At 40.9% G+C, this 12,032-nt stretch overlaps 1 protein-coding gene across 2 annotated transcripts in view; it reads left to right on the top strand.

The window, feature by feature from the left end:
- Positions 1-11,339, top strand: part of SRGAP3 (SLIT-ROBO Rho GTPase activating protein 3) — a 186,780-nt gene extending 175,441 nt beyond the window's left edge. For both annotated transcript variants that reach the window (XM_083723327.1, XM_083723328.1), the window contains exons 20-22: positions 870-1,019; positions 1,251-1,578; positions 6,420-11,339. In XM_083723327.1, the coding sequence (XP_083579453.1) occupies positions 870-1,019; positions 1,251-1,578; positions 6,420-6,836 (895 nt within the window). In that variant the 3' untranslated portion in view covers positions 6,837-11,339. The remainder of the gene's footprint in view (positions 1-869; positions 1,020-1,250; positions 1,579-6,419) is intronic.
- Positions 11,340-12,032: the final 693 nt, after the last annotated feature.

Genomic DNA, 12,032 nt, shown 5'->3' on the forward strand with positions numbered 1-12,032 from the left:
AATATACTGAAATATTGTGATAGATTTGGCTAATAAATCTGGAATTCTTGATCTAGAAAAAGTCAAGCAGAAAACTTTCCCTTTCTACTCATCATGTTCTTTGGATCAAAGTTCAGCTTTCTTGTGCTGTAAAAATGTTTTTACTATTTTTCCTCCTCATATTTGTGCATCGTTCCCCATTCCATTGCAGAAGTGAAATATTCTTCCAGATGCTGACAGCTGCAAGTGTGAAAATTTCAAAGACGTTGTTCAACAGAAGCCCTTCCCCCAACCCACACACCACCCCAAAAAACTATGGGGCATAGAGCCATATAATGCATAGCTTTTTTGAGTCTGTTCATTCATCCACACGAAAGAAGACCTCTTCTTCTTTTTTTATTTTTTTATTAGTTTTCCAATACTATTCCAATAATAGCCCATTATAGCAATGCCAATTAATATCTAATAATAAGCGGCCTCTTTTTAATATGTTTCTTCCCCTCTTACAAAATGTCTTTGTATTGGCTGCTATTCTATTTTGTATGTACTGTACTTTCAGTTAGTACAGCAACCTGTAGATTTAATATATTAACTCTACAGGTTGCTGCACTAACTGGCTTCTATGTAGTAGCGAACAAAAGGTTTGAAAACAAGCCGAAGACCCTGTTGGTCAGCTGAACAAGAGTTGGTGTTTCATATCTGTAGGGGCTTACATATGGTAAAGGAATAAGTTAGGCAGCAGATTGGAACTCTGAGCTGCCTGCTTCCAGCTCCGCTTCTCCCCAGACATTATTGCACCCCCCTCCTCCACAATCAAGCAGAGCTTCTCCCCAACGCAGAAGGCATTCAGTTATTCTGTTCTGGCTGACAGAGAATTTCATTATTCATAGGGACGATGCATTCTCAGACAGCCTGAGTCAGAAGGCAGACAGCGAGGCAAGTAGTGGACCTCTGCTGGATGATAAAGCCTCATCAAAGAATGACATCCAGTCTCCAACAGACCATATTCCAGACTACGGATTTGGGGGAGTAATGGGACGGTAGGAAACTGATTTGTTCTCATCTGGATGCAAGCGTTGTCTTTCTCCTCCTCTTGTGACGGGCACGATAGTCAATGCATGAACTGGAGGAAATTTATGAGCCAATTTGTACGATTTATACTGTGTTTTAAATGGAAGGGGTCTATAGAGATCCATTTATTAGTCTAGATGACTTTGGAAGCTTGGAGTGGGGATTTCACAAGGCTGCTGGTGTTGTTGTTTTCTTCACAGGGTAAGGTTGAGATCCGACGGGGCAGCAATCCCTCGCCGTCGCAGTGGAGGCGATACACACAGCCCTCCCAGAGGGATTGGTCCTGGGATAGACACCCCTCCTCGAGCTGCAGCTTGTCCCAGCAGTCCCCACATATTACCACTGAACAGAGGCAGGATTGAGAGCCCAGAGAAGCGCAGGATGGCCACTTTTGGCAGTGCTGGCAGCATCAACTATCCAGACAGGAAGGCCTTGATTGACGGCCACCCACTGAGGCCCACCTGCAGCTCAACTCGGCACAGTAGTCTTGGGGATCAGAAGTCACTAGAAGCCGAAGCACTTGCAGAGGTAGGAGAGGCTGCAGTTATGAAAAAGTGAGATTCACTGAGTGTTTCAAGAAACAGATTTCAGGGGATTCAGCCATGTCTCTATTGAGCCATCCAGACTAGATTCTTTAAGATGCATTAGTTTCTAGATTTGCAGTATGTGAATCAACAACCATGCCACTACTTCACAGTGGATCCCATTTAATTTTTGACTGGACTGAAGCTTACTGACCACTGTGACCCACCAGAAGCCAGCCGCTTTCAAGTTCTTACTCAAGGGGATTGATATGTTGGGCCACTACAGTGTATTTCAATCTTAAAAACGCAAATACTTTAAAACGCATTAGTGCTTATCCTTCCAGTGCAATATGTGTCCCCCTAGAGAATTTGAGCAGTCTCCAAACTGTGTAAAGTAAGAAGTAAAGTAGCCTGTGACCAAAGAGAGGCAAAAGCTAAGTAATGCTAATTAGAATCTGAACAAAACCAATGTTCTCATAAAAAGGTTCCCTGATTTTTCCCATTTTACAGAATGGGAACTTAGACTAGGATCAGAAATCTTGCATAAAACCAGATGATTTTTAGGTTGTATAGGTCTTTGACCACTATACTGGTCATTGAACTGTGCTGACTGCCAGCTCACAGAACTAAAAAATACAATATATAGTTTTAACTGGCTTTATGAGCCAATCTTTATGAGCCAAAACTTGTACCAACTTTGTACCAGTAAATAAACTAGCAGCTAGTGATAAGGGGAAGGTTAATGTTCATACCTCTCTTAGGTCCAAACTTGATGTCAGTCTAAACCAGGTTAGGCCTTTAACATTTATAGCAGGTCCCTGAGTCAGTTTTGACCAGGATTACAGTGCACGGGGAGGGGAGGTTTAATGCAACAAAAACTGCCACCACCAAGACTTGAACCTTGGGGGGGGGATATGTGTGAGGAAAATGTTGATTTGTATGAAATAAAGCATCCAGACAAACGATAACAAGGGGATTGGGAGGGGAGACTTCTGGGTTTTAAAAAATCTGAAGCTGTAAGTGGCAGTATTAGCGGGTAGCCTTTAAGGACCAAATGGAGGAACATTTTTCTCTGAACTCTCAGCTGAGCCTCTTTACCTTTTGCTTGCATGGGTTGCTCAAAGGTTGGTGGAGCTGTTTATTTTCAATCTAACACTTATTAGCTTTTGACACCTTTCAACCTTTTCTGTGTGGGCTGTTGATAGATTGATTATGTTGTCACTTTATTGCTTGCTTGCTTGTTCTTGTGCGACTTTTCGCCATAGTAACACTAGTGGCTGGTGGTGTTCAGTTTTTAAAGGCAGTCATCAATATTATTATTTTTTTGCAGTGTGATGATTTAGGTTTAATGCCATTATCCCACACGTCCCTGCTTGAGGATTATGGAGACTTTGTTTTCATTCGAATTGTGTTTTTCTTTTCTTTACTCCGTCTCATTTTTATTCCTCCTTTTTTGTTTAGTGTTTAATTTGCACAGCAGTAAACCAAATAGAATGACATTACTTCTTTGCCTAGCAGTGGGCGCTCTTTGTCTTATGCTATTAGAATGAATTGGTGTTTCTGTGGACCATTATTCCTAATCTGGGTGAGCACAGAGGCCAGCAGAGAGGGAACTGCCAACAGAGCATCTCAAAACTTCTATAGGCCGTTGATGGTTATCTAGAAGAAAGAAAAAAACCTTCCTTAATAATAGACAGAGCAGCCTATTATATTTGTCCTAAAAACAAAATAGGGTGGCATGATCTCCAGGTCACAAATTCTGTTTCTAGACTATTTTCTTAAAATACCTTCTTCTTTTAACCAGCATAGAAGAAATGCAAGTAAAAAGAAAAGAGCACAAAGAAATTGCTAGTAAAGTCAGAGCAAATGGCAACACTTAAGAGAGAAATGCCTCTATGTTTTATCAAAGCACCTTTTCACATTGGCAAGAAATGTGGCAAATAGCTAATTGTTCGTTTAAGGGGACCTAAAAGAGTCCTGGATAGCCAAGGAGGCTTATTTAAAATTCAGATTGGACTATATTACTTAATCTTCAAATTAAATGAAAGAATGAAGCATGATAATCAAATGAGTACTCCTCAGCAAATAAGCTGGCAGTGGTGTGATTTGGCATTATATGTCCTTTACAGCACTGATGCTTCAATTCCAAACACACTGGAAATAAGTCTCATTGAACTCTGGAGTAGAGTTCTGAGTAGACAGCCTCACAGCACATCCTGTGTACATTTTCAAGTCCACTTTCTGCAAAGATCCTTTCTCAAAACCTATGTGGCATCCAAGGCTATCTTCTTCTTTTTTCCCCTTTGTTTGCAAATGAAAATTATGGAACTTGGAATTCATATGGTTTTCATTGAAGTGTAATAGCTGGAGGGGATTTCAAAGAAAGGCGCTACCTCTTTCTAATCGCCTTCTGTCTCCATCCTAAAGTAAATATATATGACTCTTCGCTTTTGTTTCTACATAAAAGGACAGTGTTTATGGCCATTGACATACATACATATGCTAATTTTGCTATAATGCAATCCAAAAATCAAGGTGGTCCCCCCCCCCACTATAGTACACGGGTCAGTTTTATCGGTTGAAGCTGATAAAATGCATTATTCATACTGTAGCTATCAAAAGTTATGTGTCAAGGCTGAGCCTGTCTTTGTGACAAAATATATATTTCTTATTGTTTTTCTACTAGATGGGCCTGAAAGAAGCCATTTATTTGCTGAGTGCTGAGCAGATTGCTCAAGTACCAATGTCAGGGGTTAGGTAAAGGGGGTGGGCAATGCAACACTTTCTTTTTACAACAACATAATTTTAATCGTAATCACATTATTTTTCTTATATGGCCTAATAGTAACTATGACAATGGAAAGAATAATTAGTGCCATTTTTTCTTTCATTTTTACTCTGATCTGTAAAAACGCTAGCTTATTCAGAATTGGAATTGTTTTGTGCTCCTTCTACTGTCAACATGCATGATCAGAATAGGATTTGCACCCTGTATCTGCGATGCCTACAGTGTAGGGGGAATTATTTTAACAAAAGTGTTATTTTTTAAAAAAACAAACCTATGTTCAAGTGGCTTATAACTGTGGAGATATTAAGTTAAAGAATACAGCAATATTATTGTTTTACTGAACTAGATTCAGTTAAAGATGAATAGTTTCTTGGATCAGTATTGATACCACCTTCCACCCACATTAATTTTGAGTGGGATCTTGCAGATCCCTAATGCCTTAAGGCACAATGCACCTCAGCCACTGCCTGGTGCAGCTTAAGAGGGGCCATTGCCACATTCATGGTCCATGAAAGATGGTAGGCAAATTGCAGTACCAGCCTGGAGCTGTCACAGTGCCATCATGTGAAAGCAGAGGGGCAAGCTCTGGTTCCAGCTTGGGCTCAGTCCTTCCCCTGGCATGCCCTCTTTCATGGTTTCTAGTGGTAACAATTCCTGCTCACCCACCTACAACATTCAACAGGCTGAACCAGGGACCTCTGCACCACACTTCACAAGCAAAGGCTGTTGATGGAGGGATACCTTTTTCCAACCCAACCTGCCCCCATCGAGCCAGCACAAAGGACGTTTGGATTGTTCCTGTTCTCATGCACTTTTCAACTCAAAATCTTACAGAGGTTTGAATAAAAAAAACAATACTGAATAGGAGGGAAACCCTCCTCTTGGCGTAGCTGCTGTGTTCCTAAGTGCTTTGGTATAATTTACAGGGTGGTGTTTCATTTCCCCCATTTCAGTTTAATTGGGCTCCAATTTTGGCTGCAATGGCCTTCTAGTGAAACCTTCATGTCAGCTTATTATCCTTAAATGCATAGGAGGATAGATGCCTTCCATCCAAAACGGATACACTAACAGATTTCTTGGTAAATACTAAATGACTATGATGGATGACGCTACTCCCACTCATTAGTATAGTGGGGGAAAGAGTTCTTGGCAGCCAGATGCCATCATATGAGCAGAAACATGAAGGTGGCCAACCAGTATACTTGTACCATACAGAAAAGGGAAGAGGACTTTGTCCTGCTGGATTGCATGGAAGAGCATTGGAGAATTAATAGCCATAACTGAAAACATGGCTGGGAGAACTCACTTCATGTTGAAATCAAGAATACAACCTTCAGTTGCATTAATCATGCTGTGTTTTTTATTTTTATTCTATGTTTCTATTTTGATATGTTTTGAATAATGTTGGAAGCTGAAAGGCAGACTATACATACTTTTAATTAACAAATAGCCATGGAGAATTAGGCCTTTTAACTTCCATTTGACCAGGACAACATGGGGTTTATTTCCATCTGAAAGTGAACTCCTAATCAAGAAACTTGATTGGTGGGCTCACATTATCCTGAGAGCTGTTGAGGTTCAGCAATTTTGAGGGTTATTTACAGTCCAGAGAGTTGCTCACTGGTTCAACATCTTACAACAGAGGAGGGGAATCTTTGGCTCCCCAAATGTTGCTGGTCTAACTCGCATCAGCCCCAGCCAGCATGGCCAAGGGGTCAGGATGATGGGAGATGTAGTCCAACAACATCTGGAGGGCCACTACTACTGCAGTAGAGCATTGGGAAAGTGAAATGGTCTGATGTTCTTCCGCAGCTCTTGGGCAAATGTAAACATGAGAACTGTTTTAGAACCTACCTAAAACAGTACTGAAAAGACTTCCACCATCACATATGGCAAAATTCTACCAATTGGTCCATTTGTGGTTTTTTTGAATCCAGCCCTCTGAATAATGCAAGCAAAGAAGTGACCAAGAGAAACAAGTAATGGACAGGTTTAAGTCATTTAATGCAAGAATGATAACAGTTTAACCCCTCTGCTTCTGTTTGTTGTGTTTACAGGACATTGAGAAGACAATGAGCACAGCATTGAATGAGCTGCGTGAGCTTGAAAGGCAAAATACTGTGAAACAAGCCCCTGACGTTGTCCTGGACACCCTTGAACCAATGAAGAATCCTCAGATAGGTTCTGTCAACTCTGAACCTGCCAGCCCCCTTCACACCATCATGATCAGAGATCCTGATGCTGCCATGAGGCGTAGCAGCAGCTCAACCACGGAGATGATGACTACTTTTAAGCCCGCCCTCTCAGCCCGGCTTGCTGGAGCTCAGCTTAGGCCCCCACCCATGAGACCCATCCGGCCAGTTGTCCAGCATCGATCAAGTAGCAGCAGTAGCTCAGGAATGGGTAGTCCTGCAGTGACACCCACAGAGAAGATCTTCCCAAATAGCTCCTCAGATAAATCTGGCACCATGTAGCTAGCACTATCCCGAGGGAACCTCTGGTGGAAAAATGGGTAACCACCCCTATTTTCATTTCCTGTGTGATTGTACAAAATGATGTCATATACTGAAGGGAAAAGGCAGCGAAAACAACTCTTGGAAAAACAATGGCACTGAGGACAGTAGATGTGGCTTAAGGATTTCATGATATTTTACACACATACTCATCAAGATTGCTGGAAATATTTGGTGTAGCCAAATAAGATGGCTATTTTATGTATTACCACTGGAACATTCTGGTCTGTGTAGAAGTATATATATGACACTGTCCATAGCCCAGTAACATTTTAGTAGATTTACCTCAGAAACTCACCCCTAGACTTCTGCTGGAGAGCGATTTTGTGTGTGTGAGTGAGTGTGCGTGTGTGGATTACACAGCAACCGTGCATTAAGCAATAGAAGATTGGTCAGTCCTTGAATTGAATATTCACACTGGCTTGGCTTGGCGTTAGAGTTGCAGCAAGCAAAAGGAAACACCATGGGGGTTTGGCTCAGCTGTTATCCTGCAAATACAGAAGTGCATCTGATGGTGATGTTTACCCTGCTAGGTAGATGGATGGATTTCTGTCTGCAAGTTCATCTCTTAAAAGACTGGTTCATTGAAACATGGAAGTTTGTGGTCATTTCCTGGTTGGAAGGAGTATACCACCTGTGGACGCAAAGAAATTAAAAGTAGTACACCTTCCCTTTGCGTGAAGGGGAAACCTAGGATTTTCTGTACGTACTTCATGTTGTAGCACAATGTTATGTGTGTACAAAAGAAACTCAACTCCTGCTGTCTTGAAGTTTTCAAAACAGAAGAGGACTCTGAAGTAACCTGTGGTTGATAACAATAAATAAATAGGCTAACTTATATAGTGTTTGAAATATTTTATTCCCCCATCCTAATGATTCCTTTGGAGAAAATCTGGATTAAAACAGGCAAGGAAGATTTTGGTGAAATCACATTCCCTTTAAAATGTCTCAGCAGCACAAGAAGGTCTTGACTCAAACTGTGTCCCCTTGCATGAATAGCATGAGCCATATTTGACCACGTCAGATATATAACTGATCTGATGAGGTGACAATTTGCACTTTCTGTACTGTACTATATAACAATATACAGCCGTTTGGAGTTTATGAAAACAAAGTTACGTTTCTTTCTAAAATTTAACCTAGGCAAAAAAAAAATTCTGCAGCGAGAGCTCGGGGTTGCATGATAGCTAAAACTTTTCCCTATTTACTGAACTCAAGACTCTTCTTGCTGCAATTTTTTTTATTTTGTCTCCTTTTTGTGGACATCTCTGGCTGGACTTTTTCACTTTTAATTTAAACACCATTGTGCTTCTTGACAAACCTCGTTCAGACTGTGCACTTGATTAACTCTGCACTTTGCTTTCTTGGCATCTTTTGGCTTTAATTTTGCAGTGGCCATCATTTAAAAAGAAGCTGGACTCGTTTCCCATTACTCCCTAGAGGTTGGTTTTAATGGCATCTACCATCTTTCAGGATGGTGTACCATATTTAAAGCAGGACCAGAGCTGTCAGGCAATCCTATGGAGGCTTGGCAGCAGCAGGGAGTTCGCGATGGAGGAACCATCATTTCCTAAGCCCTGCAAGGGTTGTACCAGTTTGGATCTGGGTTTGGCTGGGGTAGCGGCAGCGGCAGCTCTTTGCCTCCTCACCCACACCATTGGTTTCAATGAGAAGGTGTCCAGGACATGCCTGGAGGGGGGGGGGAGATTATTTGCATCAATATATGCCTGGAATTCTCCCATTTTGCCCTCACTGCCCTTGGGGATACTGAGGACTATATTAGCAATGGCCTGCAGGAAGATTCCAGCTATTGGTCTCCCCCACTGAAAACAGAGAGGGAGTACCCAGTTGCCTGCCAGGCAACCTTCCCATGAGTTTAGGATTGTTCCTTTAGTAACTTACAATTTTATCCTTCTTTATTTGCACAAATACATCCCCAATCCCGTCTGTGTACATAAAATGCATAGAATAGCCAAGTATTGGGTGGGATATCTATTATCCTCTGAAGTAAACACACACAATCATTGTGTGATTCTCCTTTTTTAAAATACCTCATGTGCAAGCATGCTTCATCCATGTTCCCTCTTCTCTTAACTGCCCCTTGCCTGTTTTAGTCTGTTTATATAATGGTGTACCTGCTTAAATGATGAAAAGTAACTGCTACAATGTAACTTTTTTTAAGGCTAAATTTTAGTTGAGACCCAGTGATACCCAATCTTTGCACTTAGTAGATAATTCAGTGTAACAAAAATGCATCAGTAAAAATGAAAACAACCTCCCCATCCCTAAAACAGTCCTGACCTTCCCATGTATAGTGTGAAGGGAAAATAATGTATGTAGTTTATTCTATTATTGTTCCTTAATATAATATTACAAAGAGAAATTGTGTTTACCTACATGTCTGCTAATGTTGTAGGCATTTGTAATTGCCACAATTAGTTAATATAGGAGTGTGTTTTTTTCATTCATCAAATTATTTTTATCTCTCCCACCCCCCCCTCCCTTGCCAACTTTAGAGCAACCCAAAGGTCATTATGACAGCAGATGTTAAGTTTGCTGTAGTAAAGAGCAAGTAAGTGAAGTCTTAGGCATTGGGATGGGGGTGGAGGAAAAATCATTTGTCATTTTATCTCCATTGCCAGTTACGTTTTCCCCACTTTAGCTCATGGGGAACAGTTGCTTTAGCAGGGTTTTTTTTAAAAAGCATACTTTTGAAAGTGACTTGAGAACAAAACCATGACTTTATTTGAGGGTTTACTTTGATACACTTCCAGTGTCTTTTTAAAAATAAATTATTTTTTGCATCTTCATCTGTAGGTGGGGTTGTGTGTGTTTTTTTTTAAAAAAATCTTTAAGTGCCTTTTGAGCACCGGAACAAATGCTTGGATTAAATGTGCTTGGGAACTAGACATATCAAGATATCTCTTGTACAGTTAATGTTATACTGTGGGTGCATTGCTTTAAAGTTTTCCCCTCCTCTTTCTGTTGTATGAACAAGAAATGTATTTGCATTTTTAAAGAGCTACCCACATACTCACATACAAACCGCAGTGTTTGTCAAATTGCAGACAACCCGTAGGAATTGTAGAAGACCTTCTGCATTTGTGTGTAGTACAAAAATCACAACATTGGCAAAATATGTTGTTGAATCATCAAATCTTGGGTAGAGTTTGCACGTGTCTACAAAGTTCAGTTGTGTAGGTTTGGGGCGCAATAATCTACTGGCAACTTTTTCATTTTGCAAAGTGCCATTTCCTGTGCGGTCTTGCACAAGAGAAATTCCTGGTAGATTTGTCTGTGTCCTCAGACACAACTGGATCTGGCTTGACTCAACACAATAATTTCAAGGGGCAATTGAAAATGCGTTAAAGTAGTGAATGTGAAGTGCATGGGCTGGATATTGTAAATCATTTGGGGGGCAGGAGAATGAAGCAAATTCGTCTTTTGCTCACTATGCTAATTATGTCTTGTTCATGCTGATATGATTCCTAAATCAGTAATGGGAGCATCTGTGTTGAGTTGATCTGAGACCAATATCAGGGCATATATAATTTGGCGTGTGGTGCCAAAATGAAGGGGGCCATTGTTGGTTAAATTGGCTGAGGAAAATACCAGATGCAGCCTTTAAATAAAAAAATTAAAAATTCTCAACTTCAAAATGTTCCTAACAATGAAAACTGTTCCTTTTTCTTTATTGGCCTCTGGGCAAATAATGGAAGAGTGTCTCAATGCCGCAGTTCTGATGGACACTGCACTCTAAAATGGAGGGGGGAGGGTATTCCCAATGCAAAGCAAGTAAAATACCATAGAATTGACCTCCGATCCTCCCCATAAAATCAGAATGCTCTTCTTCAATCACAGCTACTTTAGCTTGCACCCAGAGATGGCTGACTGTAGATGTTGTAGCCTCTTCTCTTCTTCACCCCCTTGTAACTTGGCGGCAGTATTCCTTTTGTTCAACCAAGTGATGCGTGTTAACGGTGCTGACTTAAAAGCAATTGCACCCACCCTTATATTATTGCTGTACAGAAACTGTCATAAGCAAACCATGTAAATGTTTAAGACCTTTTAATGATATAAAGACCATGCACTTTTCCTCCCTCTTTTGACTAAACAATACAGTACCTGATAGGGTTTTTTTCTGTTTGTAAATCCTGGACTATATAATTTCCTAGCAGTGCTGCAGTTTTCACAGTATGGCAATAGGCCTTCTGAATCCAATTTGCTTCTGAGTGGCTGCTTTTTGTTCTTGCCAGAAAACCTTAGGAAACTGCTGGTTGGCTGCCCTGTATAATGATTGTCGCCCCTCTTATGGATATTGTCTCTGTAATGTATGATAAAATGCCATTCAGTTAGAGTGTCTGATTGGATCCTATGTTATGTATGCTGATGATGCCATGTAGATCAAACCACTGGTTGGGTGTGGACTCATCCTGTTGAATAAACAGTTTACCTTTTCTCAAACGTTTTTCCAGTGATGATTTAACAGCCCACAATCCATGTAGAGTATTTTATTTATTTTAGATCTTTATAAACAATTGAACCAATTACATGTAATAAAACCAAAAGTGGATAAAACAATTAAGAGCGTGAAGAATGAAACCTGAAGCCTATATCACAGAACTGGCCATGTTGGACATCAATAAGCTATAGCAGGAATGAGGACACTTACTATATTCCAGATGTCAATGGACTTCCCTTTGTCATCAGGCATTTTTTTGCAACTGGAAGAGAGTTCCACAAAATTGGACCCTTGATACTCAACGCAAAGCAACATGGATAGGAGCCATGGGTGATCATTAACTCCCTGAAAGTCCTTGGTGTTTAAGCAGGGATATAGGGGATCAGGCAGTCCCAGAGTTATCCTGGACCCAAGTTGTTAAGGGCCTTATAAATTAATATGAGAACCTCGAACCTGGTCCCAGTAGCATATGGGCAGCCAGTGCAAGCTTATGAGCGCCAGCGGTATCTGACCACATCAACAATCCAACCACAGCATTTTTGCAACAGTTGAAACCTCACACAATATAGTCTTGTGCTTGAGGGGGGGCACTTGCAGAAGGGGGAGCCCATAACCCACACATTTTGGGGGAAGCTTTACAAGCCCATTTTAAAGGGGGAAGGAAACTGAGGGAAGGTGAGGAAAGCTTGCCCATC

The sequence above is a fragment of the Podarcis gaigeae genome, assembly GCF_964106915.1.
Source record: "Podarcis gaigeae genome assembly, chromosome: 2".
In the NCBI taxonomy this organism is placed as follows: Eukaryota; Metazoa; Chordata; class Lepidosauria; order Squamata; family Lacertidae; genus Podarcis; species Podarcis gaigeae.